The sequence below is a fragment of the Sesamum indicum genome, linkage group LG10, assembly GCF_026168435.1.
Source record: "Sesamum indicum cultivar Baizhima isolate 11 linkage group LG10, ASM2616843v1, whole genome shotgun sequence".
In the NCBI taxonomy this organism is placed as follows: domain Eukaryota; kingdom Viridiplantae; phylum Streptophyta; class Magnoliopsida; order Lamiales; family Pedaliaceae; genus Sesamum; species Sesamum indicum.
This window is the reverse complement of record NC_142666.1, coordinates 1,242,799-1,267,243: the sequence shown is the minus strand read 5'-3', so window position 1 is coordinate 1,267,243 and position 24,445 is coordinate 1,242,799. Positions and strand designations below refer to the sequence as shown.

Genomic DNA, 24,445 nt, shown 5'->3' with positions numbered 1-24,445 from the left:
AATCGCGACTTGGCGTCGTGATTTGAAATCACGATAGCAAGTCGTGATCAGCAAGTTGAGCTTTTTTTTTTAATTTTTTAAATTAAATATTTCATAAATTAATTATACAAAATTAATTTTTTAATAATATATTAAAGTTTAAAAAATAATATTAAAATTATATTAATTTAAATAATTGCAAATAAGTATACAAATATAATAACGTATATTTTTTTATACAATTGTAAAAAATACAATGAAATAAAAAATTATTCTTGACAATCCGGTATCGGCACATCTGATTGTGTAGAAGAGTTTATTTGTTGGGATTGTTGTCTTTCATGCATTTGCACCCAATCATTCTCGTTGTAAATATGTAATGTTTGATTTCAATCAGAACGCAAAAAGATGCGAATAGTAGTGTCGTGAATCAACTCGAATTTTCAGTACGTCTAGTGTTCACAATTTGAGAGAGAGAAGCGGTGAGGCAAGCTAATCACCAATCTTACGTGTGTGTGTACATATCTTTTCTATCTATTAATATAGGGGATTTTATTTAAAAAATGCCAAAAAAAAGAAAAGTTAGTAAAGTAATGCCATTGTAAATATGTTAGTAAAGTAAGCGGCACCGCGGTCTCTGACCGCGGTGCCTGAATTTTTTTTAAAAAAAAAATTATACATTCTGTATCACCGCGGTGCCTAACCGCGGTGACACAGAAAAACTATATTTCTATTGCCACCGCGGTCACTGACCGCGGTGGCAATGATAGGGTGTCAAAGTTTTTTAGCCACCGCGATGGCAATGTTTTTATAAAAAAAAAAAAAATTTTATAGCCACCGCGGTTGGTAACCGCGGTGGCACTGACGTTTTTAAAAAAAAAAAAATTTTATAGCTCCGCGGTGGCATTGCCCGGATAGTACATTGTACATTGCCCGTGCTGACACCGCGCTAACAAAGCGCGGTGTCAGTCAATTTTTTCTTTTTCAGTATCTGGCACCGCGATGTGTTACCGCGGTGTCAATCAATTCTTCTGCATTATCGTCTGTGGCACCGCGGTTACTTACCGCGGTTTTATTACCTATATAAGTCGGATGCTATTCTCACATTCATACACACTGAAAAATCAGCCTGCACTCTCAAATCAGCCGCTTGCAAAAATTATCCTTCAGTTTCTTATTCCTTACACTCTCAAATCAGCCTTCGGAAATTCATACACCACCATCTCGCAATTCTTGTAAAATTTCTGCACTTGTTATTTGAAGATTTACAATTGAAAAAACGTAAGTTATTTATTAAATTTTCGTGTTATTTGTTCTTATTTTAAATATCTTATTATAGTATGAAAAAAATATATATTGATGTGTATTTTATATTGTTCTGAAGATATGGCGGATCAAAACACTGTTGATATTGTTATATATTTTGGAGGTCAACAAATCAATTCGAATGGTTCTGTAAGTTATGATCGACCTCCACTCGGATTCATGCAAATTTCTCGTAGTACTACATTTGCTGAGTTAGAGTTAATTTTGTATGACGAGATTGGTATGGATAGGAATAATTTTAAATTGCATATATTTTTTAAATACATAGCTTTTAATTTTGGCCAAAGGAATGAGATGTTGTTGGCAATTAAGAAGGATCGTGATATGCAATTCTTTTTAAATCCGATGAATGGATATGTATCGATTGATATTTTTGTCGAAGCGGAGAAAGTTCTGCAAAATGCTGTACCAGATGACTCAGCTGTTGGTGATTGGGGAACGTATATGTCTATGATAACCCAAGATTTGCCGAGTTTACCAGTAGTAACTCAAGAAATGGGGCGGTTTGGTCTTAATGAAGATTATGCAGGTCCATCATCATATGCAGGCCCCTCATCATATGCAGGTCCATCATCGTATGCAGGCCCCTCATCATGGTCAGGTCCATCGTCGTATGCAGGCCCATCATCATATGCAGGGACAAATGCATATTCTGGCTCATCGGATTATGCTGGTTCATCTGAATACAATGATGAAGATGACGAGCTTGAAGCTGATAGCTTGTTGAACACTGAGCAAGCTGACTCAGAACCAGATGAGGTCGAATTAGAAGACCAGATTGAACAGAATAATGACGATGATGGTGATGTAAGTATACCTGTTATGATGGAAGTTCTTGGTGAGAATGCACAAGAGCATTTTGATTTGAACGTGCCTGCCGTGCCCGACAGCATGAACCTATATCCAGAAGTTCCATTTTTCAGCACAACACACCCAGAAGTCCCTGCAGACTCGATTGATATCCCTACTAGCAGGTGGGGCAATTTTTACGACTCAAACACCGGAGAGCTCGCCCTCGGAATGCTGTTTAAAAGTAAGGACCATTTGAAAGGAAGTGTACAAGATTACTCGGTTCGATTTGCACGACGAGAATACCGAGTGGTGGAAAGCAACAAAAAATTATGGAAAGTCGCCTGCAGATACGAAGCACAGACTGGGTGTTGTTGGATGCTGAGGGCCATATTCAAATCCAATATGGGATTATTTAAAGTTACCAGGTATGTCGGACCACATACATGTCTGATGAATGAGATTTCTATTGATCACGGTAACTTAGGAAAGAGCATGATCGCAACACATCTGCTGGGTATGGTTCGTCAAGATCCATCTTGTGATATAAAACATGTCCAGCAGATTGTGAAAGATAAATTTGGTTTTGAAGTCCCATATCATAAGGCCTGGTTTGCTTTGAAAGCCGCTAGAGAACAAGTGTACGGCACTTGGGAGAGTTCTGTTCAGAAACTACCCAAATATATGGCGGCATTGCAAAAATGGAATCCTGGAGCCGTTGTGGAGTGGATGCATTTGGAAACAGACAGCCCGGGCAGGTACATGTTGAAATATGTTTTCTGGGCATTTAGACCATGCATTGAGGGATATCGTTATTATCGTGACGTTATAAGCGTGGATGGAACACATTTGTAGACGAAGTACAAACAATAAATGCTGGTAGCAGTAACTTTAGATGCAAATCAGCAGGTGCTGCCGTTAGCGTTTGCACTCGTAGACGAAGAATCACTTGAGTCATGGCGTTGGTTCCTCCAAATGCTTTCCAAACATTTGTTGCCGTCAGAGGATGATCGAGTCTGTTTGATATCAGACAGGCATGCTGGCTTGATCAATGCTATAAATTATGTACCGGCATTCAAATTTCCTCGTGGAGTACATCGGTTTTATTTACGGCATGTGTGCTCGAATTTTAACACCAAATTCAAGAACATCCAATTGAAGGATTTGTGCTGGAGAGCAGGGGCTGAAAACAACGCCCGAAAATTCGAGCGAATAATGGAAGAGATGAAATCATTGAACGAAGAGGCATACAACTGGTTGGGGAGAATTGACAAGGATCAATGGACGTTGGCGCATGATGGTGGTTGGAGAACGGGTATCCTAACCACAAACATGTCTGAGTGCATAAATGGAGTATTAAAAGGTGCGAGACGCTTACCCATTGTGGCTATTATGCAAATAACGTTATCCCGCTCTGTGCAGTATTTCTTGCAGCACTCTACACGGTGTAATCGTATGATCAATGCAAATCAACAATGGGCTGATTTTGCGTTTAAGTTGTTCGAAGCGCGACAGGCAGAGGCAGTACGTCACATTGTTCAGAAATTTGACTATACCCAACAATCTGCCTCAGTGGTAACTTTGAGCTTGACCGGACAGGGCTCCCGTACTTATGTTGTCAAATTGAAGCATCGTATGTGTTCTTGTGGCAAGTGGGGTGCAAATGGAATTCCATGTTCACATGCCATTCAGGCATGCCGGCATTTTGGGGTTAATGCATCAAATTTTATTCCTCACTATTACAGTGTACAATCATACAAGAAGACATATCAAGGAAGGTTTGAGCCTGTGTACGGTGAAGAATATTGGGATCCAGTGGATTTTGAGCTTGTGCATAATCCGGCGTTGCGAGCTCGTCGAGGCCCGGGTAGACAAGTATCTACTAGAATACCGAATGAAATGGATAGACCACAAGTACGTGCTCGCCAACAATATCAGGCCCGTCAAGCTCATGGATGATAATATCTTGTTAAATGCAACTTTCAGAAATTTGACTACACCTAACTTTGTAATTGCAAATATTGTCAAATTTTTATAGAAATTTCAATTTTATATTTATGATATGTAATTGCAAATGATAATCATATTTTGTATGAGGATTGCAAATTGCAAATGATAATCATATAATTATACACGTAGAACCATTTATATTCACGTATGATAATCATCATAAAATTTTATTACCATTAAATGATAATCATATAATTTTATATAATCAAATGATAATCATATAATTTTATAATCATATACACGTGAAGGCATTTATATAATATATATTTATATATTATACACGTTATATTATATTTATACATATTATATATTTAATAATCATATAGACGTATATATATATATACACGTACTTTAATTTTCATATTTAATTATTTAATGATATATATTTTATATTTAATTATACTTTATATTTAGTTATCATACTTTATATTAAATTGAATGTAAATTGCTCTTGTGGAAAATAGATAAAATCACATTAAATAAAATGAAAATTTTATTTACATCTCAATTTACATATGCAATATTCCTATGATTTCCGTATGTAATACACAAATCTAATAATGCCCTCCATTGCCACAACGTGGTCGTCTTCTGTTTCTTCGAGGAGGATTGTCATCTCTTTGGCTACCGGGTGTGTGCACATCGGTATTTTCGAATGGAACCGGTGATGCATCATATTGTCTTCGAATTTCCGGGTTCATATTATGTGTAAATATAGAATCAAATGATGGCATGTATGGAGCATTTGGAGTGTAAACAGTCGATGGACCTGTTTCCGGATAACAGCTCGACGGACCGGCCTCCGTGCAAACAGTAGATGGCCCGGCCTCGGCATAAACGCTCGACGGACCAGCCTCTCCGAATGCGTTGCCACGAGCTGTTTCAGCCGGTCTAACTCGAACATTTGGATAACGTGAACTAGAAAAGTTCATAATTTCACGCCCGATCGTACGCGCTCTTGCTCGAGTATCTCTTAATGATTGTTGATCATCTCCGGAATTTTCACAATCAATCACTAGCTGCTCCATTCTATTGTACTGGTAAACAAGATAAAATGATCAGTATAATCGACAAACTAAATTAAAATCATATTAAAAAATATAAGGTGCTTACCACATATTCCCAATCACGGGTGTCAGTTGGTCGATAGCCCGGCGTGTTCGTAGACAATATGTTATGTGAATTTTGAACCCGAGTAATTTGATGATACCAGTTCATGTAGTCAGAAACGGTATCAAGACCACCTTGAATAACGGGTCCTTCCACCCTCAGTGATTGCACATCGTTCCATTTTGCAATATAGTCTGCGTGAAACGTAGCCCAATTCATGTCTTGACGTCCCCGCCTGTCTATTGTGTGTAAACGACGCTCACTGATTAATGGGTTTGGGGGGATGTTTTGCACAAAGCCAAATTGACGGAGAACCCTCTCCGGGTGCTGCATCTCCACGATCGAATAATTGATCAATGGACAACGTATATGCCACGGTGTGCGCGTTGCATAAAAGGGCAATGAATCAAGATCGAGTGTTATATCATCATACGGAGTCCAAATAAACTACAATACAAAATATAGCGCCAGTCAATATATTTGAACAAATGCATCAGAAATACACTAAACGTAAAAAAAAAAAATCATAACAATATACCTCATTAAATTGCATACGATCCAAAACATTCCTTATTATACGAAGAGCGTTGTGTGCCGTATGAGTACGGTATATATGATAAGACCACCTAAAATCAAAATTAAGAAAAATAAGTGAAATCAAAATTATTTATAACTGTATAAATAAATAAAAATATTCATACCGTGCAGCATATGGAGGATTAGGCAGAACATTGTCAGGGTCTATAATGGTCGGCATCAGTGTCGAAGATTCACTCGAGGGAATGGGGGCAAGTGTTATGATGCGAGACCATGCCCATATCTGTAATAATTGCATGGCACCGCCAATATTATTTTTCCCTCGTTGTGATGCTGTACATAGCTCCCGGTAGAGATATGCCAAGACTGCAGAACCCCAATTTGATACATACTACTCGTGTATGTTTTTCATATGCTGCAGATATAATAATGACACGGTGTTCCCCGTAGCATCAGGACACAACACTCCACCAAGAATGCACATGGCACATATACGTGCCTCCTGTAAGACAGCCTCAAATGGGCTATCACATATAACACTGACAATTTTATTCTGGACCATCTAAATGCATCTTCATTGGGCATGAAACCCAACAATTGATGACAATAATTTTGCCACTGTTAGGTACTACACCTTGTATCTATCCCGGTAATAAGATTACCTTCCACCGGGAGTGCCCACAGGATGGCGATATCTTGCAGTGTTATAGTAGCTTCACCCACCGAAAAATGGAAAGTATGTGTCTCCGGGCGCCATCTCTCTACCAAAGCAGTGATCAAGTGGGTGTCAATTTCAACATGCCCACATTGCAAAACACCAAGAAACCCCATATTTTGGAGTACTTGTAAAACACGAATATGACGTGGTGCTAGTTGCAGGACGCGAAAAAAAGCAATATCACCACGTCGTACTGATAAAGTTGTATCCGGATTTTCGGACACATCTTCTGTTCTGTGATTTAATTGCCCGTACAAAACACTGGTATCAATAGGGCCAAAATTCGACATTTTCGCTCTAAATTTTTTTAAAGACAAAGATGTAATAATTGTGCAAAAACAAGAACAAGATGAAGGAGGAGGAATTGTTGAAGGAGGAGGAATTATTGAAGAAGGAGGAATTGCCGAGAGATTTGAAGGAAATGTTGAAGGAGCAAATGTGAGAAAATGTTGAAGGAAATGTTAAAGGAGTATGGTGAAGGAGGATTGCAGCTCACACTTAAATAGTGTGAGCTGCAATCAAATGTATTCACGGGCACACTGTAGAAGTGTGCCCGTGAATATGTAACTGAGGCAAGCGCGGTGCCTCACCTGCAGCCTGCAATTGCAGGCTGCAGGTTTTGACTACTTTTTTTTTTTATATTTTAGTGAAGAACTGCTATCCCAGATAGCGGTTCTTCACTGTTTTTAATTTTTTTTTTATAATGTATAATGCCACCGCGGTCACTGACCGCGGTGGCAATTAAATTAACATTTTTCTGTGGCACCGCGGTGTGTGACCGCGGTGCCACAGAAATTTTTTTTTTTTTTTTAAAAAAAATTGAGGCACCGCGGTCACAGACCGCGGTGCCGCTTACTTTACTGAATCTTCTCAAATGGCTTTACTTTACTAAATTTTCTTTTTTTTGGTATTTTTTAAATAAAATCCCCATTAATATATATATATATATATATATATATATATATTTGAAGGGAAGACCAAAATTGAGTAACTTTGATTCAATCCTAAAATTTTTAGAATTTAAAATTTTTTAATTATGAAAATTCTCTGTTTGGTAAATAGGCATTAATGGCATATGTTATAATTTTTAACGCATTTGACATATTTAAATTATATCTCCTATTTATTATTATATTTTATAATGTTGAGAATATTTATTCTAATATATATATATAAATTTCAATATCCCACATATATATTTTTAGTGCACATTATATATCGATTTTATTTTATAATTTAATTAAAATTTTACACTGCGTTCTAATTATTTTTCGTAATGCGAAGAGAACTTCACTTTATTTATATTTCCTAATATTATTTTTTAATTCATACTTTTGAAATGAATGTTTTAGAAATTATTATTTTAAAAAATTACTTAAATATATATTTTTCAAAATTACAGAAAATTTTCTGAAATTACAGCAAAATGCACAAAAATTTAAAAAAAATTAAAATTTCAGAATTACATAAATATATATTATTTTAAAAAATTGAGAAATATAAATTTTTAAAAATTACAAATATTAAATAAAATCATCAGAAATTATCTTGTTGAAATTTTCTTAAATTCATAATTTTCAGTATGATCATCTTCATTCTAGCGTAAGGCGTACTTTTAAAATTATAATTTTTTAATTGAATATATCTATTATATATTATATTATTTAGATTTGACCTAAATAGTTAAATTTTGACCAAAATCCTAAAATTAATTGTTCAATTGTTCTATGATTATACATATTTGTCTTCAATTGTTCAATTCTGACAAAAATTTTAACATTATTTAATTATCTATAAAAAGTCTAATTGATTGGTTTAGTTTTATCAAGAATTAATTTATTTAAAAAATGTTAGTTAACAAAGAAACTAAATCCATAAATTGTGCATGAAAAAATCTAATTGATTGGTTTAAGTTTACCATAAATATCGATTTCTTCTTTTTTAAAAAGTTCAATCAAAGTAAATTTGCATGAAAAAATCTAATTAATTGCTTTAATTTAGCAAGAATGTTAATTTCTTCCAATTTAAAAATTTTACTTACCAAATCAAATTCTAAAATTTTGCACAAAAATATTAAAGCTCACGTGAGGAATTTCATAATGCCACAATAGCCGTCAATTTCATTAATTTCATTTTGACTGCTCATCACATTCTTACAGCTTTGCTATTGATTATGTTAATATATAAGTTTTTATATTTTACTTAATTTAAGAAGAAAATCGCAGCACTTCACAAGAAATTGAAAAAAAAAAAAGACCATGTGAAGTTAGTTTAATAAAAACAAAATTTGTGAAGTTTTTAGTCAGAGTACGACATCATAACCTTAGTTTGCAGTATTATTATTTATTGTTTTAGGGATAATGATAGTTGATTTTTTTGAAATTTGATATAATTACGTATAATTTTTTTGTAATTTAAAAAAATTATATTTAGTACTCTTGAAGTTTGCTTCCATCTAACAAAAAAATCGAAAGAAAATCTATATTTATCCATGATTTACTTAATACTGACTTATTATATGTCAAATAAATTTTTCTATGACCAAGTTACCATCAAACGTCTTCACGCGTTAATTCAAAAAAAATTATTTGACTTATAATAAGACAGTAATAAGTACATCGAAGTAAACATGAATTTTCATTGAGTTTATTTACCAATATCAACAGATTCAATAAATTTTGAGCATAAATAAATTTATTTGTTGGACGGAGCATATTTCAGGGGTGTTAGGATAATTTCTCAAACTATAAAAAATTTACGCGTAATTACACAAAATCTTTACGGAGTGTGATTATCCTCATTTTTTAATATTATAATTTCGTAATAAGCCAATTAAACGTGGAGTGGAGCTACGCTTCCACGTGCAAATGCTATAAGACAACATTGGCATTGACAAAAGTAATTATTTCTGCATTGAGTTCTTACCCAAGCCATTTATGAAATTTCTTTACTATCGTAAGATATCCAAATATTATTACACCATATTTGAATTCAAATCAACTCATCCTATCCTAGTCTGACTGCTATACTAAGTTCTTGTTTACTTGGAATATTTTACTAAATAGGTGATAGAAGTATCTCAAATAAACAAATAATAAAAGAATTCATAATTAATTATAAAATATTTATTTATATAATTGCCTCCAATAGCATAATAACTTATTCCACCAAACGGGCTTGACCTTTTATATTAGGTCGGCCCTCAGTTATTAAAGTAAATGAGCTATTAGTCTACATTATTTATTCAATTTTATCAAATCAAGTAAACATGGTACCAAGTTGCAAGATTATTCACCTTGGCTACCATGCCGGATCCCTGACAATGTGTACGAAGAAACCCTACGCACGATTCAAGAATCCGACCAGTCGATCCATTAGAGCCTCAGCTTTCTCGGAATGCAGATTGAACAAATGAAAGCAGTGGCCCTCCCCTTCAGTCTCAAAAATCTCCGCTTCTCCACGCCACTCGCTCTTCTTCAACCCTTCATAATAACCCCTGGCCCCCTCCCTCAGCATATCCTTCTCCGCCAAGAAGAACGCCACGCGCCGCCCCGCCATGTTCCTGATCCTTGGATCCACCGCTGGGTTCAGCCGCGGGTCGTCGCCGCGGCCGCTACTTGTAGGGCAGAGAACCTTGTACAGTTCTGCCACTTCGTCCCCTGCGAAGAAAGGATGCACCAAATATACCCCCACGATTTCCACGCCGAGGAGTTGTTCGGTTCCCGCTCTGATCGCCACGTCGTTCGCTATGTTAGCTCCAGCACTCTCGCCCCCAAGAAACACGCGCCGAAAGTCGGCGTACTCGTTGAGCCACGGATCGGGGCCATTGCCGTTAGCATGAACCGCGATCCACTGGAATGCGGCCCAGGAATCTTCGTACGCGATCGGCAGAGGGCTTTCGGGCGCCAATCTGTAATCAATTGAAACTACGATAGCGTTCGATTTTTCAACTAATATAGAGACGAAATTGTGGAAGACGGGGTTCGAGGGTGATCCAACGCAGTATGCGCCGCCGTGTATGTACACTACGAGCGGCAGCTTCTGCGACGGATCACGGCAACCCGGCGCGAAAATTCGGACAGATATGCCGGTGTTCTGGTCAATGACTACGTCTTTGGATCGGACGGCAGCTTTTGGATCGTCGGACGGTGGGATGACCTGCGGCTGTCCTAGTCTCTGGATGGTGTTGTCCTTGTACAAGCGGAAAAAGGGGGACATGTCGTAGGCGATTTCCTTGGAATCTGAGGCCATTTCTGATGAAGAAGATGATAGTTCCGTTTTCTGAGAGGACTGAGTGTGTGTACGAGTGTGTGCTTATTGATGAACAAATTATCTATGTACTACTGTGGCAGATAATGTCGGATCTTGACTTTGACTCCAAACCTATGTTTGTTTTTGTGTTTTGGGCCAAACCACAAAAACTCTAAGATGGGCCAAAATACAAAAACAATTTTGGTTTTGTAACTTCACACCATCACTAAGTGTGAAAATTATTTTTTATATGTTTTATTATTATATTCTTTTGTTCTTTTCTCTCTCTTCTTACATCTTGTCCCAACTTTCTTCTCTCTCTTTCTTTTCTTCTTTTTTCTTTCTTATTATATGTATTATATATTATTTAATATATAATATTTGTGAAATGTAATTAATAATTACTATTAAAAAATAATTATTAACTTATAATATATCACTACTATATACCTAATTCGTATTTTTATTACTTCAATTATCTATAAAATTTATCAGTTCACATATAAAATTCTAATGAATGTATTTTCAACATGTTACATAGTGCATTTAACTCTTAATTATAAATTTTTTCAACTTAGACCATTTAAATATTTTGTACTTATAATTTTTTCTATTTCACTGAAATATTTGAGAAATTTGAAATTTGAGGACAATATACCAATAATACATACTTAATTCTAAATTTTTTATTTAAATTTTATATATTATATTTTTTTATTTCAAAGATAACAGTTTAACAAAATCATTTTAGAGACAATACTACACTGTATTTAATTATGCATTAAAATTATAATTATTATTTAAAATATAAAAAGAAATTCCTCAATAAAAAAAAATTACTTAACATAAATATATATATTATATTTCACTAACAAACAAAATACTATATACATATACACATATATATATATCTAAAAATATATATTAAAAGATATGATTTGACAATGAACAGTAACTCCTCATATTTAGTATAATTATAGTAAATCTCTTATGATTTAAAAAATTACTTTTAGCATTTTTTAAATTTATTCTCGTCTAATAAATAAATATATTCGTTAGTCACAATTCATCAAATTTGTCGATGTTAACAAAAAAATTGGGAAAAAAAAATTATATTTACCTTTGATTAATTTATTACAAATTAAAATATTTTTTTATGATTAAATTACCATTATAAAAATAAATCAATTAGAAGTAACTAGAAAGTTTTTTTTTATTTATATCAACAAATTTTATGAATTTTGATTAAATATAAGACATGTTTATTATACAAAATCAAACCTTAAGGGTGTTAAATGTAATTTTTCAAATCATGTAGGGTCTATATTTTCTTTTTTACCATATAAAAGGTTATAATTTAAAAACAGAAAAGGAATATGTTGATAAGTTTAGAAATTTTATCTTATTATGTGACAAGTTATCTTTTGTTTTTATTTGAATTTAGAGAAGTTGTGCAATTTTTTGTATTTATCCCAAACATTTTTAACATAAATTAGTTAGCAATAGAATTTAAATTTATTCATAATAGTACTCTTTATTATGGATTGTTTTCATATTAAACTTTATATTAAATTACTCATTTATATATATATATATATATATAAAATAAAATTCAAACTATTTTAATTTTCAGTTATTAATTACTTTAATAACACAATGCTCTCATACTAATTGGTTTTAATATAAAATTATTAATATATTTAATTAATATTTATTATGTTTATAAAATTATTGTGAATGTAAGACAGTGGTCAACAAAACTGAATTTTATTAATGATGTTTTAGTCTAATAGTTGAAGTTAAGATTGATGTTCAATGAACAAATTTGAAATCATATGTTCGAATCCCACCGAACGCGTATGAACTTATATATTGATATTTTGGTTGAATCGAAAATTAATATATTTTAATATTTTTAATACATCGATATATTCATAATTACCAACCAATTTACAATCTATTTACAGGTTTTTTTTTAAGTGAAGACGATGGATTATTATTACTTTTGAATAAGTCGATTATGATAGTTAATATTAAATATCAATGTTAAGTGATTATCACAACAATAATAATCTTATATTATTTATTAATATCAAATAATTATATTTAATTAAAATATTAGATAATTATATTTAATTAAGATATATTATTAAAATGGATTTATGTCTATTGTTAAAGTAAAAAATATACCAAGTTTGTAGATTTCAAATTCATAACATTAAAAATATGACAATTAGGATTTCTTGGTATGAATCGACAGGCAGCAACAAACCTACAGATTAGAGTGATGAGAAACCCAAGAGAATGGTTGGCAAAATCAAAGCCAGAACACGGCGTCGTTTTAGTGTTTGTACATCCCCAATCCGTCCACATCGGAGCTCACATTATACAATATACACCCCTCCTTTCTCACTCCTGAGAGAGAGAGAGAGAGAGTAATGATGGAGGTGTCAATCTCAAGGAAAATATCGGAAAATTAGCATTGAAAAAGGGGGAGCGCGGCAACGGTCTCTTCAAGCACATACATTTTTTTTTTCATATTGCTATTCACGAGAGAAAGCTCGGACCTTTGTATTTTCTCTCTCTACATATAGATACATACACACGCTTGTGTGTTTGTACATGAGGTGTTGCATGTAAGTATTTACTATACAAAAAGAGAAAAAGTGTAGGATGAATAAAGCTAAGAAGAAAAGGGTAGATACGACTTGAATCTGAGCTTCCCTTTTTGGGCGTGAACGGAAATACCATGGCCGAAGACCTCTGTTTCTTCACCAAGGTATTTCTCCCTCTCCCCCCCATTTTTTATTTTCTTATTTGCTGGTTGGGGATATTTCTTTATTCGTGTTAGCCGGATATTGTGATATTTCTTATTTGCTGAGGTTTATTGTTTTATTGATTGATGTCTATTTCTTGATCTGGGCATTTTAGTGAAAGAGCGTACACATGAGTGTTTTTTGCTGTCAAATGAAGCAACCCATGTTTTATTGTTTTTGGTCTTTTTGTTTGTCTTGCATATGTTCGAATTTTTTTAAAGAAATTTATTCAACTTTCTGCCATTTTTTGTTCTGATCTTGCAGATGCTTACATCTCTGTGGTTTAATTAAATTTGAATATCAGAATTAAGCCCTCTTGTTTTACCAATTCTTGTTTCTAGGAATCTTGGCTACTCTTGAAGCTCAATCGAGCTGACTGTTTTGTTTTTACAGGAGTTGAAGAGTTGTGAATCTTGTGATCATAAATGGGATTTTAGTCTTGGATTGTATGCTCTGCATTCTATTGACATTCTGATATTTGCTTGGATTTCAGGAAAGCTTAGCTATTAAACCTCCTAAGAAAAATACACTGGTATTGAGGATGGTAGTTTTGATTTTGGTGATGATATGTGGAGTTTACATATGTTCGGTCTGTCTTGGACAATTTGGCGTGTGGTCGGCCCGACATTCATTGGCCGTTCATGTTGTAGAGAGACCTTGTGAAGTGACTGAGATTGAACCTTCAGAAAAACCTTATGTGCATTTCCCCAAGCCAAAGACTTTCAGCAGGTAAAGCATTGTTGAAAGCTATGCCTTATGTTATGGTTAATTTTACTTATATCCCGCTTCTGATTAACTAGGGATGAATGTGCATGCAATCCCGTACGAAACTTTGCAATTTTGTCGACCCAGAGGTCTGGGAGTGGATGGTTTGAAACATTGTTGAACAGTCACATCAATATAAGCTCCAATGGGGAGATATTCTCAGTTAAGGTCCGGAGAAGTAACATATCAACAATTAGAGAAACTTTGGATAAACTTTATAATCTAGACATGCTTACAAGTGCGTCAAAAAATGAATGCACTGCTGCGGTTGGGTTGAAATGGATGCTTAATCAGGTGAGAGCTTTTATATATTCGGATAATATAAAGTCGTCTGGCTTTTTACCTAATTTATACAAATTAATATTACATGTCAGTTTTTTGCACAAACAAGTTTTTTTACAGGGTATTGGGCTTATTGTTTATTGTAGTATGGCAAGTATTCTGTGACTTCTCGTACAGTAAAGTTCTTCAACTCCTTCTACCCTGGTGGCAAAAATCTGACGATGACTTGCCAACTAAAGAACATTAACAGAATAGTGATGGCAACTAACAATTAATGATGCTGTTTCCATGCCTCTTTACCAAATTTTAATACCAAACCGATCAACATTATCAGCATGAAGTGTACTTTGATAAAATTGTCTTTATCACAAGTTTACATCAATTAATATTCTGGCATGTGATTACTATATCTGAATATTTGCTTTCAGTGTATTGTCTCAAGAAGACCAACAGGACAATGGTTTTTAAGAATTGAATTGAAGCTTGTGGGTAGTATTTGTTGGGTCGTCTTTATTTTCTCTCCCATGTGTTGTAGATCTCCTTTGTTTTCCTCATCTACAACTCTCCTTTATACTTTGGTGCACTTGGTTTCATCTTCCTGATTTTATTGGCTAATGAAAATGCAGCTTGTACTAGAATGTAGTTGCTTGTTTCTTATGGCTCAAGTACGTCTACCGTTGCTAAATAGTCTTTTAGCACTATCAATTACATTTTCATTCCCAATTCTGTTCTCATAATAAATTTTCTCTGCATTGAAGAATGAAGTAAGCACTGTGTTTCTTACATTTTGACTTGTTGCAGGGCTTAATGCAGAATCACGAACAAATAGTGGAATACTTCAAGAGTAACGGTGTTTCAGCCATTTTCCTCTTCAGAAGGAACCTTTTGCGTCGGATGATTTCCATTCTTGCAAATTCTTATGACCAAAATGCCAAGCCACTGAATGGAACTCACAAATCTCATGTCCACTCGACGCACGAGGTCCTCTCTCTCTCTCTCTCTCTCTCCCCCTCTCCCCACATCCACCCCCTAAGGGGAAAGGAAATAAAAGAGAGAACGATTCTGGTCCTAAAGTTATTTAACTGATGCAGGCTAAGATACTTGCTAGATACAAACCAACTATCAATACAACATTGCTCATACCGAATCTGAAGCAAGTTGAAGATCTGGTTACCAAATCCTTGCAATATTTCAAGAGCACTCGGCATATCATCCTCTACTATGAGGACATAATTACAAACCGTACAGTAAGGCATTTGACATTTCATTATCCTCGACTATTTGCATATCATTTTCTATGCTTCCATGCTCAACTTTCATCTTCTCTTTCACCTACTTTCAGAAATTGGTGGACGTTCAAGAGTTCTTGAAGGTTCCACAACGAGACCTCCACAGTCGTCAAGTAAAGATACATAAAGGACCCTTGTCTTCACAGGTCGAAAATTGGGAGGATGTCAAAAAGACTTTGAAGGGAACACAGTACAAGAGTTTCCTAGAAGAAGATTACAAGTTGTAAATGCGGTGCGATCTCTCTATGTATAGCATGTTTAGTTTAGCTTATTTATTCATTAATTCTTTCGACTGCAGAAGCCAACTGGGCATGTCCCCGTTGCAATTTTGGCCATAGCTTAATTCCTGATACTTGTTTTTTGAGATATATGGTGTAGCTAAACTGATTGTGATGAAAATTCAGGCGTTATAGACATGTACGGTTGCAGGATCTGATGGTCTTCCCAGAATACATAAGAGGTGTCTTGAAACCATTAAGAGAAGTTTTGATGCATGCAAGAAAATGTTAGTGTTGATAACCAATCATATGATGAGCCTTAGCCCTGTCATGATAATGATGAATCTATATTGGAATTCGGCTGCTATGACTACTTTAATGTAGTGAATGAATGATGTAATTGATTGATGTTGAAAATAATTGCCAAATTTCATATGTCATTTGGTAGGGTTAATGATTGGCTTCATTTATGAGGAATTATTATCTTGTTGAATTTCTTACACTTTGGTCATATGAATCATTGAACCTAAAGAATGAGGTGGTAGGAGGTTAGGTTCAATGTGTGAGTATGTTCATTTCATGTATGTTGATAATTATTGCAGGATATATTGAACTGTTGATTCATTGTTGATGAAATTATGTAACTGATGTTTATCCCAAAAACAATGACTCAAGAGGAACACTGATTTGCTTCTTGTTACCCTCTTCATAAATACTACTCATTTTCTAAGTTTTAGGCGACTTTCCTATCTCTTTATTCTAATTAAACTGTTTGTAAGAAATCATATTTTTCTTCAAATTCTAATTTAGATTGGATTCCACTAAATTAAAATTAATTATATATTAAGTTCATTATATAATTTAAGAGAATAATTAATCATACAATAAATTTGTGTTAGAATCTTCCCCGTTTTCATGGTATCTGCTTTTATGTTTTGATGAAACTTTTTTTTTTTCTTTTTATAGATATTATTCTGATTGGCTATACTTATTTGGAATACTGCAGCATCTCATAAGATGGTTTTAAGAGTTTGTATCTTTATCTATAAATAATTTGTTAAAGTGTTTGAATAAGGAAGATATCAGAGCTCCTTTTTTCATTTTGTATATTTTATAAGATGTTTTAAGAGCTTAAACATATTGAATTTCTATTTTAAAATTTAATTTGTTAAAGTGTTTTGACAAAAAAAATGTTAAGAGTTTGTAAAATTTTAGTATGTTTGGGTAATAAACTTTTCATATTGTAATAGACATTGAAAAAATCGTCAAATTATTAGAATATATAAATTACAAAGGGCTCCCTTGAGGTTTGTTTTAATTATAAATATTCACTCGTTGTTTGAAAAATTATAAATACATATTGAAATACAAGTATTCCCTACTTATGAGCTGTCACAAAGGGGTATTTGTAATTTAAAGAGATATTTATAATTTTTTAAATAATAAGAGGTACTTGTAATTATGATAAATTTTATGTGAATAATTTGTAATTTATCCTATTAAAATTTAAAACTTGATTAATTTTTAATTTTATTAAAAAACTTATATGGTTGTAAATATTTTATTTCAAAATTTGATAAATTCTTTTAAAAAATTTTGAAATAATTTTATAGGTTTACATGTAATTAGAAAATATAAATTGTTATTAGATAGATAATGGTAATGCACAACACAAGAGATAAGTGTGAAAAGAGATTGGCGACGACATTTTCGGTTTCACCCAAAATATCCAATCAACGTCGTCCAGCCGTGAATTCAGAATCAGTAGCTGTTCTCCTTCTCCCACCCAAATCTAATGGTCAGATCTAAAATTGGAAAAAGTTGGGACCCACTGACAGACGGGGGTGTCTACTGGACCCACCAGTAGCCATTCTGCGAAATCAACGGCCAGAGTCAGACACCACTCTCCATCCATCCACTTTACGGTCTTGATTCGACGTCGTCAAGTACAGTGCCACACGTTGAATCCATCCACCCTAGATCCCTCGTACTTACTCCTTTTTATTTCCTGGTCAGCCGACTTCACAAGAACTCTCTCTCTCTCTCCTCCCTCTTTCTCTCTAGCCTGGTTTCTCAGACCAGGTACACCTAGTCAGCGAAAACGCAAGCTTGGAGGGAGGGAGAGAAGAATGAACGGCGGAGATTCGAATCAGCAGCAACAGCAGCAGATGCAGCAGCAGTGGGTGGCGATGCAGCAGTACCAGCAGCAGTGGATGGCGATGCAGTATCCGGTGATGGCGATGCAGCAGCAGATGATGTACAACCAGCATTACGTGCCGTACTACCCCCAACACCAGCCGCATCCGCACCATACTCAACCTCACCCACCCAAGCCCACTAATCAGATTCAGAGTTCGGGTGAAGATAACAAGACGATCTGGATTGGAGATCTCCAGCAGTGGATGGATGAAGGTTATCTCCATGCTTGTTTTTCTCAAACTGGAGAGGTAGCAAGTGTTTTTATATTCAGTTGTATGTATTTCTGATTTTTGTGTCATCTTTAAGCCGTTGGATCTGGAAAGTTATAACATCATTTGAAGTGGATGCCTGATTTTTGTTCGGTAATTCTTGTGATTTGTCCTCATTTTCCCCTCTCGTGGACGCTGCATTTTAATGTTTGAAGGAAAGAAGATATGAGAATTAGATCTTGTGCTATATGCATTTTGTTAATCAAAGAAATATATCATGCTCAGTTTAGAACCAGAAACTTGGGAACAGTTTCAAGTAGGGCTTATTGGTCATGCACAGACGTCCGTTTTTATTGGTAAGTGACTCAAGATATGGATTTTGTGTCTTGCTTCTTTTCCATATTCGTTCTTCATAGTGGTTGATGTTCTTGGGTTTTGTGTTCCAGCGCCCCTCTTAATTAAGCTAAAGAAAAATTACATGGGATTGATGACACAAATACTCTTATTTTCTGGAATGTTAAAATAGGAGATTAAAATGATGAGTCATCATCACGCTGCTATTAACATGCTGTAAACTGTGGTAATAAGCTCGCAAGATTGTTTCATTACATTCTCAGAAGATACATAACCATTTTTACTTGTGAAAACCCCAGTTCAGTGCTCACGTGAGCATTCGTTTATTCGCCACAGCCTACAACGTGGTAGTAGTAAAACGTCTCATGAATTTTGTCATAACTGTTCCTTTGAGAAAATTCAACTCTGGAGTTCACTTTCGAGCTAATAAATAATAGTATACCTGTTGCGTGAAGGTACGGTACTGATAGATTTACCGGCCGAAGGGCCTTGTAGATGAGAATTGTTTTGGCTGCAAATCCTGCATACATGTAATACCTAGACTAGCTCCATAAATGAGACAAAAGAAAGGAAAGGATTTTCTTTCTAAATAAACATAAGGTAGGTAAACTATGCCAATTGATGAAAATCAGTAAATCTTTTGATAAGGGTAACTCAGTATAATTGAGAGAATGGAGATATCTTGTTTCTGAATTAGATGGGAATAGCAGCTGAGATCTGTGGTATTAATTTTGACGTTTATCTCCGACTTTCAAGGATGACATCTTTCTTTTAATATACCTTTCACTGAGGGCAGGAGACGGGGAATATACAGAAAAGATAGATAACTGTAATGACAGATATTGAATGATTGAGCAGAGATGTCATCGCCCACAAATTTCCATCTGTGGCTGCAACCGTTTGATATCTTGATCATCTGCAGCACCAGAATGCTATCTTCCTTTCTTTGCTTGTCTTAATTTCAATTTTCTTTTCTTCTTCTCATCAAATCTTCTTCACTAATTCTACCTTTTCTTTCTCTTGCCTTGTGTTGGGCATTAAGATTAGGGTTAGCCCTTGATGATATATAAATCCCGCTTTGATGAGCCACTTGGGCTAGCATTTAATGACTATCAGTCAGTGAAAAGCTAGATCCTTTTAGAACCAGTTCTTTTTTAATGCTCTCCATGCAAGTAATTTGTTAAAACCAAGTTTCTGCTCCTCTGGGCCTTTCTAGCATTAAAATCTCGTTTTCGAGATAATTAAAAGTTAGATCAGAGCATCATTGATACTCTGTGTCTTTGAGTTTGAATGCAGCATACAACTTGACTTTCAAATGGGTATGATCCATTCCTTGACAATATAGCAATTACTTTGCAAGGATCACCCCTCAGCGAGTCTATGCTTTCAGGACATTTACTTTGTGCCAAGTTCTGTGAATAGCATCTGTCATATACATTAGCAATTTGTGGCTGCTTACCATCCATTCAATGTTATCAGAGATATACGTGTCATCTTTCACTGATTACATTTTTTGATTGCTTTAATGTAGCACCTCTGAGTGCACCATCTGAGGTGTAGATTGCAGTTATTCTTTGTTCCTTTATGCAACTGTTAGATTTTTCGGTGATCACTGGTGTATTTGATAACTTCTGACATTCAAACATGCAGGTTGTTTCTGTTAAGATAATCCGCAATAAGCAGACTGGTCAATCAGAGAGATATGGGTTTGTTGAGTTCAATACTCATTTAGCAGCAGAAAATGTTCTGCAGAGCTACAATGGCACCATGATGCCCAATGCAGATCAACCGTTTCGCTTAAACTGGGCAGCCTTTAGCACTGGTGATAGACGACCGGAAGCTGGTTCTGATTTGTCAATATTTGTTGGAGATTTGGCTACTGATGTTACTGATGCACTGTTACATGATACCTTTGCTAGCAAGTATCCATCTGTAAAAGGTGCAAAAGTGGTAGTTGATTCAAATACTGGTCGCTCGAAGGGTTATGGTTTTGTCAGGTTTGGTGATGAAAATGATAAGTCCAGGGCCATGACTGAAATGAATGGTGTATATTGTTCAAGTAGGCCTATGCGAATTGGTGTTGCAACCCCGAAAAAACCTTCACCACAGCAGCTATATTCTTCACAAGGTACAATATTACTTCTACAGTTCTGCTGCTCTGCATTTGGCCCAAGACAATGTTTCGTTCTTTTTTTCCTGGTAGCTTTTGACATAGATATATTAATGTATGACCTGAAGAACTCTGTATTCCTACATCTTTGTCTGACTTTAATGAAGAACCTGTGATGTACTTACTTTATAAAGTGCTCTCTGTAATTTATATGTATACATGTGTGTGCTTCATACGTGTATGCATATGTGGTAATTCTGCTCCATAGCATGTACAGTAGTGTGTTTTTATATAAATACAGCAAAAATTTCACTAAAGTACCGATTTCATTTGCATTCTGTCATTCTGTTTTTTATATTCTCTTTCATGTAATAGTCAATGAAGTAAGTGGGAAGGTAAGTTTTCAAGCACCTTATCCTCTTGTCAATTTTACTATCTACTAACGATAAGCTCTAAGACATCAAAACTTTCCAAATATTTTCTTTTCAGTCCTCTCGTTGTTATTTTGATTTACTTGGCCTTTCCATAGCATTGTGTTTTATATGTTGTCAATTACAATTTTTCAATGCAAAATTTATTCAACAATTCTGACTTATTTCTTTAGCCATGGTCTTATCTGGTGGATATGCATCAAATGGCGCTGGACCTGTAGGTCACTCAGACAGTGATTCATCCAACACTACAGTGAGTTCTGCTCACTTCTTGAAGTAAGCGATCAGAAAATTATATCCTGACTAATTCTGTTCATGCATGTTTGTGTTAGGTATTTGTGGGTGGGCTTGACTCTGATGTCACTGATGAACAGCTCAGAGAGTCTTTTACTCCATACGGCGAGGTTGTCTCTGTAAAAATACCAGCTGGAAAGGGATGTGGTTTTGTACAATTTGCAAACAGGTAATTCTGTGGTGTGGCTTGTTGGTGCATATTCTTTTGTTTAAGGAATACAATTCATGCCCATGAAATAATATGAAACCATTCTCATGTGTGGTGAAACAAGGAAACTGCATGTTACCTAAATCGGGGTGTCCATCTGAGAACTTCTAAAATATGTTTTGAGTTTGAGGTGCACATTGAAAAGATCAAATGGTCTGCAGTTAGCTGCAGTTTTCAGTGACAGAGACTCTGTTTTGTTTCTATTTGTTTTATGGGTGGAGAGGTGTTGGCAGTTATGCATTGCATCTCTTTCGGACCAACAAAGAGAAAGTGGAAAAGTAATTTTTCTTCCAAAACAAGAAGAAAAGCCTCTTGGTAACTGCTGCATATTTCTGATCATAACAATCTTCAAAATAAAAAATACAGTTGGACACTCACAACTACAGAGAAATTTGTTTCAACTACTTATCGGCTTATCCAAAGTACTAAGTAATGTCATTTGCCTATTAAAAGATCTTGGCTGGATGGTGAGAATATGTAATCAGTTAGGTATTATACATATAATATGCAATGATACTGTTGTATTCTGTAAATTTCTTCTTGCACGCTGTAAGGCTCATCTGACATGTTATGGAGCACTTTTCAGAAATGAGCTAATCTCGTGATGGATATTACAGGATAAACTGCAAATCCTTGTTGACATTCACTTCATAATCTATGTCAGGGATATTTTTACCCCACACCTCAGCCATGGTCCCTTGTCTACGTCGTATTTTCTTGCTCACTTGTTCGCGAGTGTTTTCATGTAGTACACCTTTCACTTGTCTTTTGTATCTTGTACGCCACATTGTTACAAGGTCAAGAAACTGCTTTGTGTAAAGTTTCTGATCCTTCTGAATTGTTGCTTCTGTGGTCTGCAGAGGTAGTGGCAAATTCTATTGTCTATAGAATAGTCATGGATTTATGAGCATTAGAAATAGGCATAACTCTGAAGAGTTCTATGAGTGCTTCTATAAGGGCTGCTCCAGCAGTCATTTCAGTAACCAAGGCATGATCCTTCCAATTTTCTCTTTCAACAGAAGCAATGCAGAGGATGCAATTCAAAGATTAAATGGCACAGTTATTGGCAAGCAGACTGTTCGTCTTTCTTGGGGTCGAAATCTGGGTAACAAGCAGGTAAATCTTCAGTTTCAATTAACCATGTGACTGAGGTCTTCCTAAGTTGGATTGCCCCAATTTCTTTAGGAGGAAGTTGCGACTGTTTACTGTTTTGACTAAATGGAGTTGCCTATTGAACAAAGAAGAACTAATAATGGCTTTATAACTAAGTGCTCATTATACCTTTGGTGGCTTCAGCTATTACTCATAAGTTGGCAACCATTAAAAAAGAAGAGAACCGAATTCAGTAGTGTGAGCATCTGCATTATATTTTGGAAAACATAATAACTTGAAGAATGAAGTCCCCAAAAATATGACCAATAGAAGCATGCGATACAATGTTATATCATTTTGTACTAATTCCAGTGTGCGCTTTTGCAATTATCATCCGTTTAGTTACACAAAACCATCAATTAAAAGATACAGGAGAGATAAAGTTGCCCTTTAGGTCCCCATAAAATGACACTGGATCTTCAGTTTGATTATCTTGTTTGAATTTATCTTTCATTGGCAGAATGGGGCTTACTATGGAAGACAAGGTTACAATGGATACGGATATGCAGGTGCAGCCAATGGGCCATCTTCAAATGGTCAGGGGAACCACCAGCAGCCAGTAAGCTAATCTCGTGATCTGTGGGCTGTCTGTTGTTGATGCTTCTCAGTGATTCTCGCAAATGAACTTGAAACTCTGAAGTCTGTGGCATGACGAATTTTGTAGCTGGGTTGAATATCACCGTGAGACAAGCTTTGGTTTGTTTTTTTTTTTTTTTCTTTTTTTTTTATTCCTTTGGTGAGCTTAACATTCAAATTTTTGACTTTGAAGTGCTTGCTAGAATGACTCTTAGTCTTGCTAATTATTCATTCTTTTTAGGTTTCATAAAGTCAGATTGTCATAGACCTTTTGTGGCTCTCATATTAAAGATAAAAAGGGTCATAGACAGGGTTGCATAAAACCCTGTTCCACCTAAGTTCTGAAAATCCAGGGGGAATTTATGTCGATCGGCTATGTTATGTTATAAGATGGAAATTGCTTGCATGCATTTTTCCATATCTGAACAGAGATGTGACTGTAGAACTAGTCCACTCTGTCACACTTCTTTTCGTCTCAAACCCATTGCAGCACAATTTGCAACAGAACTGTGGCAGGCCATTCATGTAAACTACTGGTGAAGTAAAACATGATACAGTGCTCGATAAATGTATACATATTTCCCACATAGCGATTCTATGTGCATCAATATGCGAATGCTTGGAGTCACAATGCATTCTGGATATCTTGAAGACAAGAGAAGAAAACGAGGCAATGAATTTCTCACGATATAAAGCCCAAAATTGAGGCTAATTATGGTGATGGAGGATCTCGGACAGTATTCTAGGAGTCTGCATTCGAAGTACATAGATTTAAGAAAGTTGGTCGTTATGCATATTACACAATTCAAACGACCGGAATGC

General features: G+C 35.0%; 4 protein-coding genes and 1 pseudogene across 7 annotated transcripts; 3 read left to right on the top strand and 2 right to left on the bottom strand.

Annotated features, from left to right (window-relative positions):
* The first annotated feature begins 2,967 nt into the window (after positions 1-2,967).
* LOC148785174 (uncharacterized) lies at positions 2,968-4,053 on the top strand. Its single transcript, XM_088885895.1, has one exon. It carries the CDS (start codon positions 2,968-2,970, stop codon positions 4,051-4,053), a length of 1,086 nt encoding a protein of 361 aa, XP_088742021.1.
* Positions 4,054-4,555: 502 nt separating this feature from the next.
* On the bottom strand, positions 4,556-7,097 carry LOC148785173 (serine/threonine-protein phosphatase 7 long form homolog). The gene is made up of 6 exons (XM_088885893.1): positions 6,384-7,097; positions 6,247-6,275; positions 5,916-6,142; positions 5,753-5,840; positions 5,218-5,661; positions 4,556-5,141 (listed from the first exon to the last, which is right to left on the bottom strand). Exons 1-6 carry the CDS (start codon positions 6,757-6,759, stop codon positions 4,659-4,661), a joined length of 1,647 nt encoding a protein of 548 aa, XP_088742019.1. The 5' UTR covers positions 6,760-7,097; the 3' UTR covers positions 4,556-4,658.
* A 2,482-nt stretch (positions 7,098-9,579) lies between these two features.
* Positions 9,580-10,858, bottom strand: LOC105172970 (2-hydroxyisoflavanone dehydratase pseudogene; annotated as a pseudogene).
* A 2,233-nt stretch (positions 10,859-13,091) lies between these two features.
* On the top strand, positions 13,092-16,530 carry LOC105172843 (uncharacterized). Of its 3 annotated transcripts, XM_011094423.3 has the most exons (7): positions 13,095-13,499; positions 14,030-14,265; positions 14,337-14,595; positions 15,385-15,564; positions 15,675-15,830; positions 15,926-16,104; positions 16,277-16,530. In XM_011094423.3, the coding sequence occupies exons 1-6, from the start codon at positions 13,470-13,472 to the stop codon at positions 16,097-16,099; spliced, it is 1,035 nt and encodes a 344-aa protein (XP_011092725.1). In that variant the 5' UTR covers positions 13,095-13,469; the 3' UTR covers positions 16,100-16,104; positions 16,277-16,530. The 3 variants fall into 3 exon arrangements, with proteins under 3 accessions (XP_088741666.1, XP_011092725.1, XP_011092724.1); XM_088885540.1 differs by lacking the exon at positions 16,277-16,530 and having other exon boundaries at positions 13,092-13,499; positions 15,675-15,835; positions 15,926-16,087; XM_011094422.3 differs by having other exon boundaries at positions 13,097-13,499; positions 15,926-16,530.
* A 1,565-nt stretch (positions 16,531-18,095) lies between these two features.
* On the top strand, positions 18,096-23,847 carry LOC105172844 (polyadenylate-binding protein RBP47). Of its 2 annotated transcripts, none has more exons than XM_011094425.3 (6): positions 18,096-18,537; positions 20,503-20,980; positions 21,615-21,646; positions 21,726-21,856; positions 22,915-23,011; positions 23,508-23,847. In XM_011094425.3, exons 1-6 carry the CDS (start codon positions 18,220-18,222, stop codon positions 23,613-23,615), a joined length of 1,164 nt encoding a protein of 387 aa, XP_011092727.1. In that variant the 5' UTR covers positions 18,096-18,219; the 3' UTR covers positions 23,616-23,847. The 2 variants fall into 2 exon arrangements, with proteins under 2 accessions (XP_011092727.1, XP_011092726.1); XM_011094424.3 differs by having other exon boundaries at positions 21,567-21,646.
* Positions 23,848-24,445: the final 598 nt, after the last annotated feature.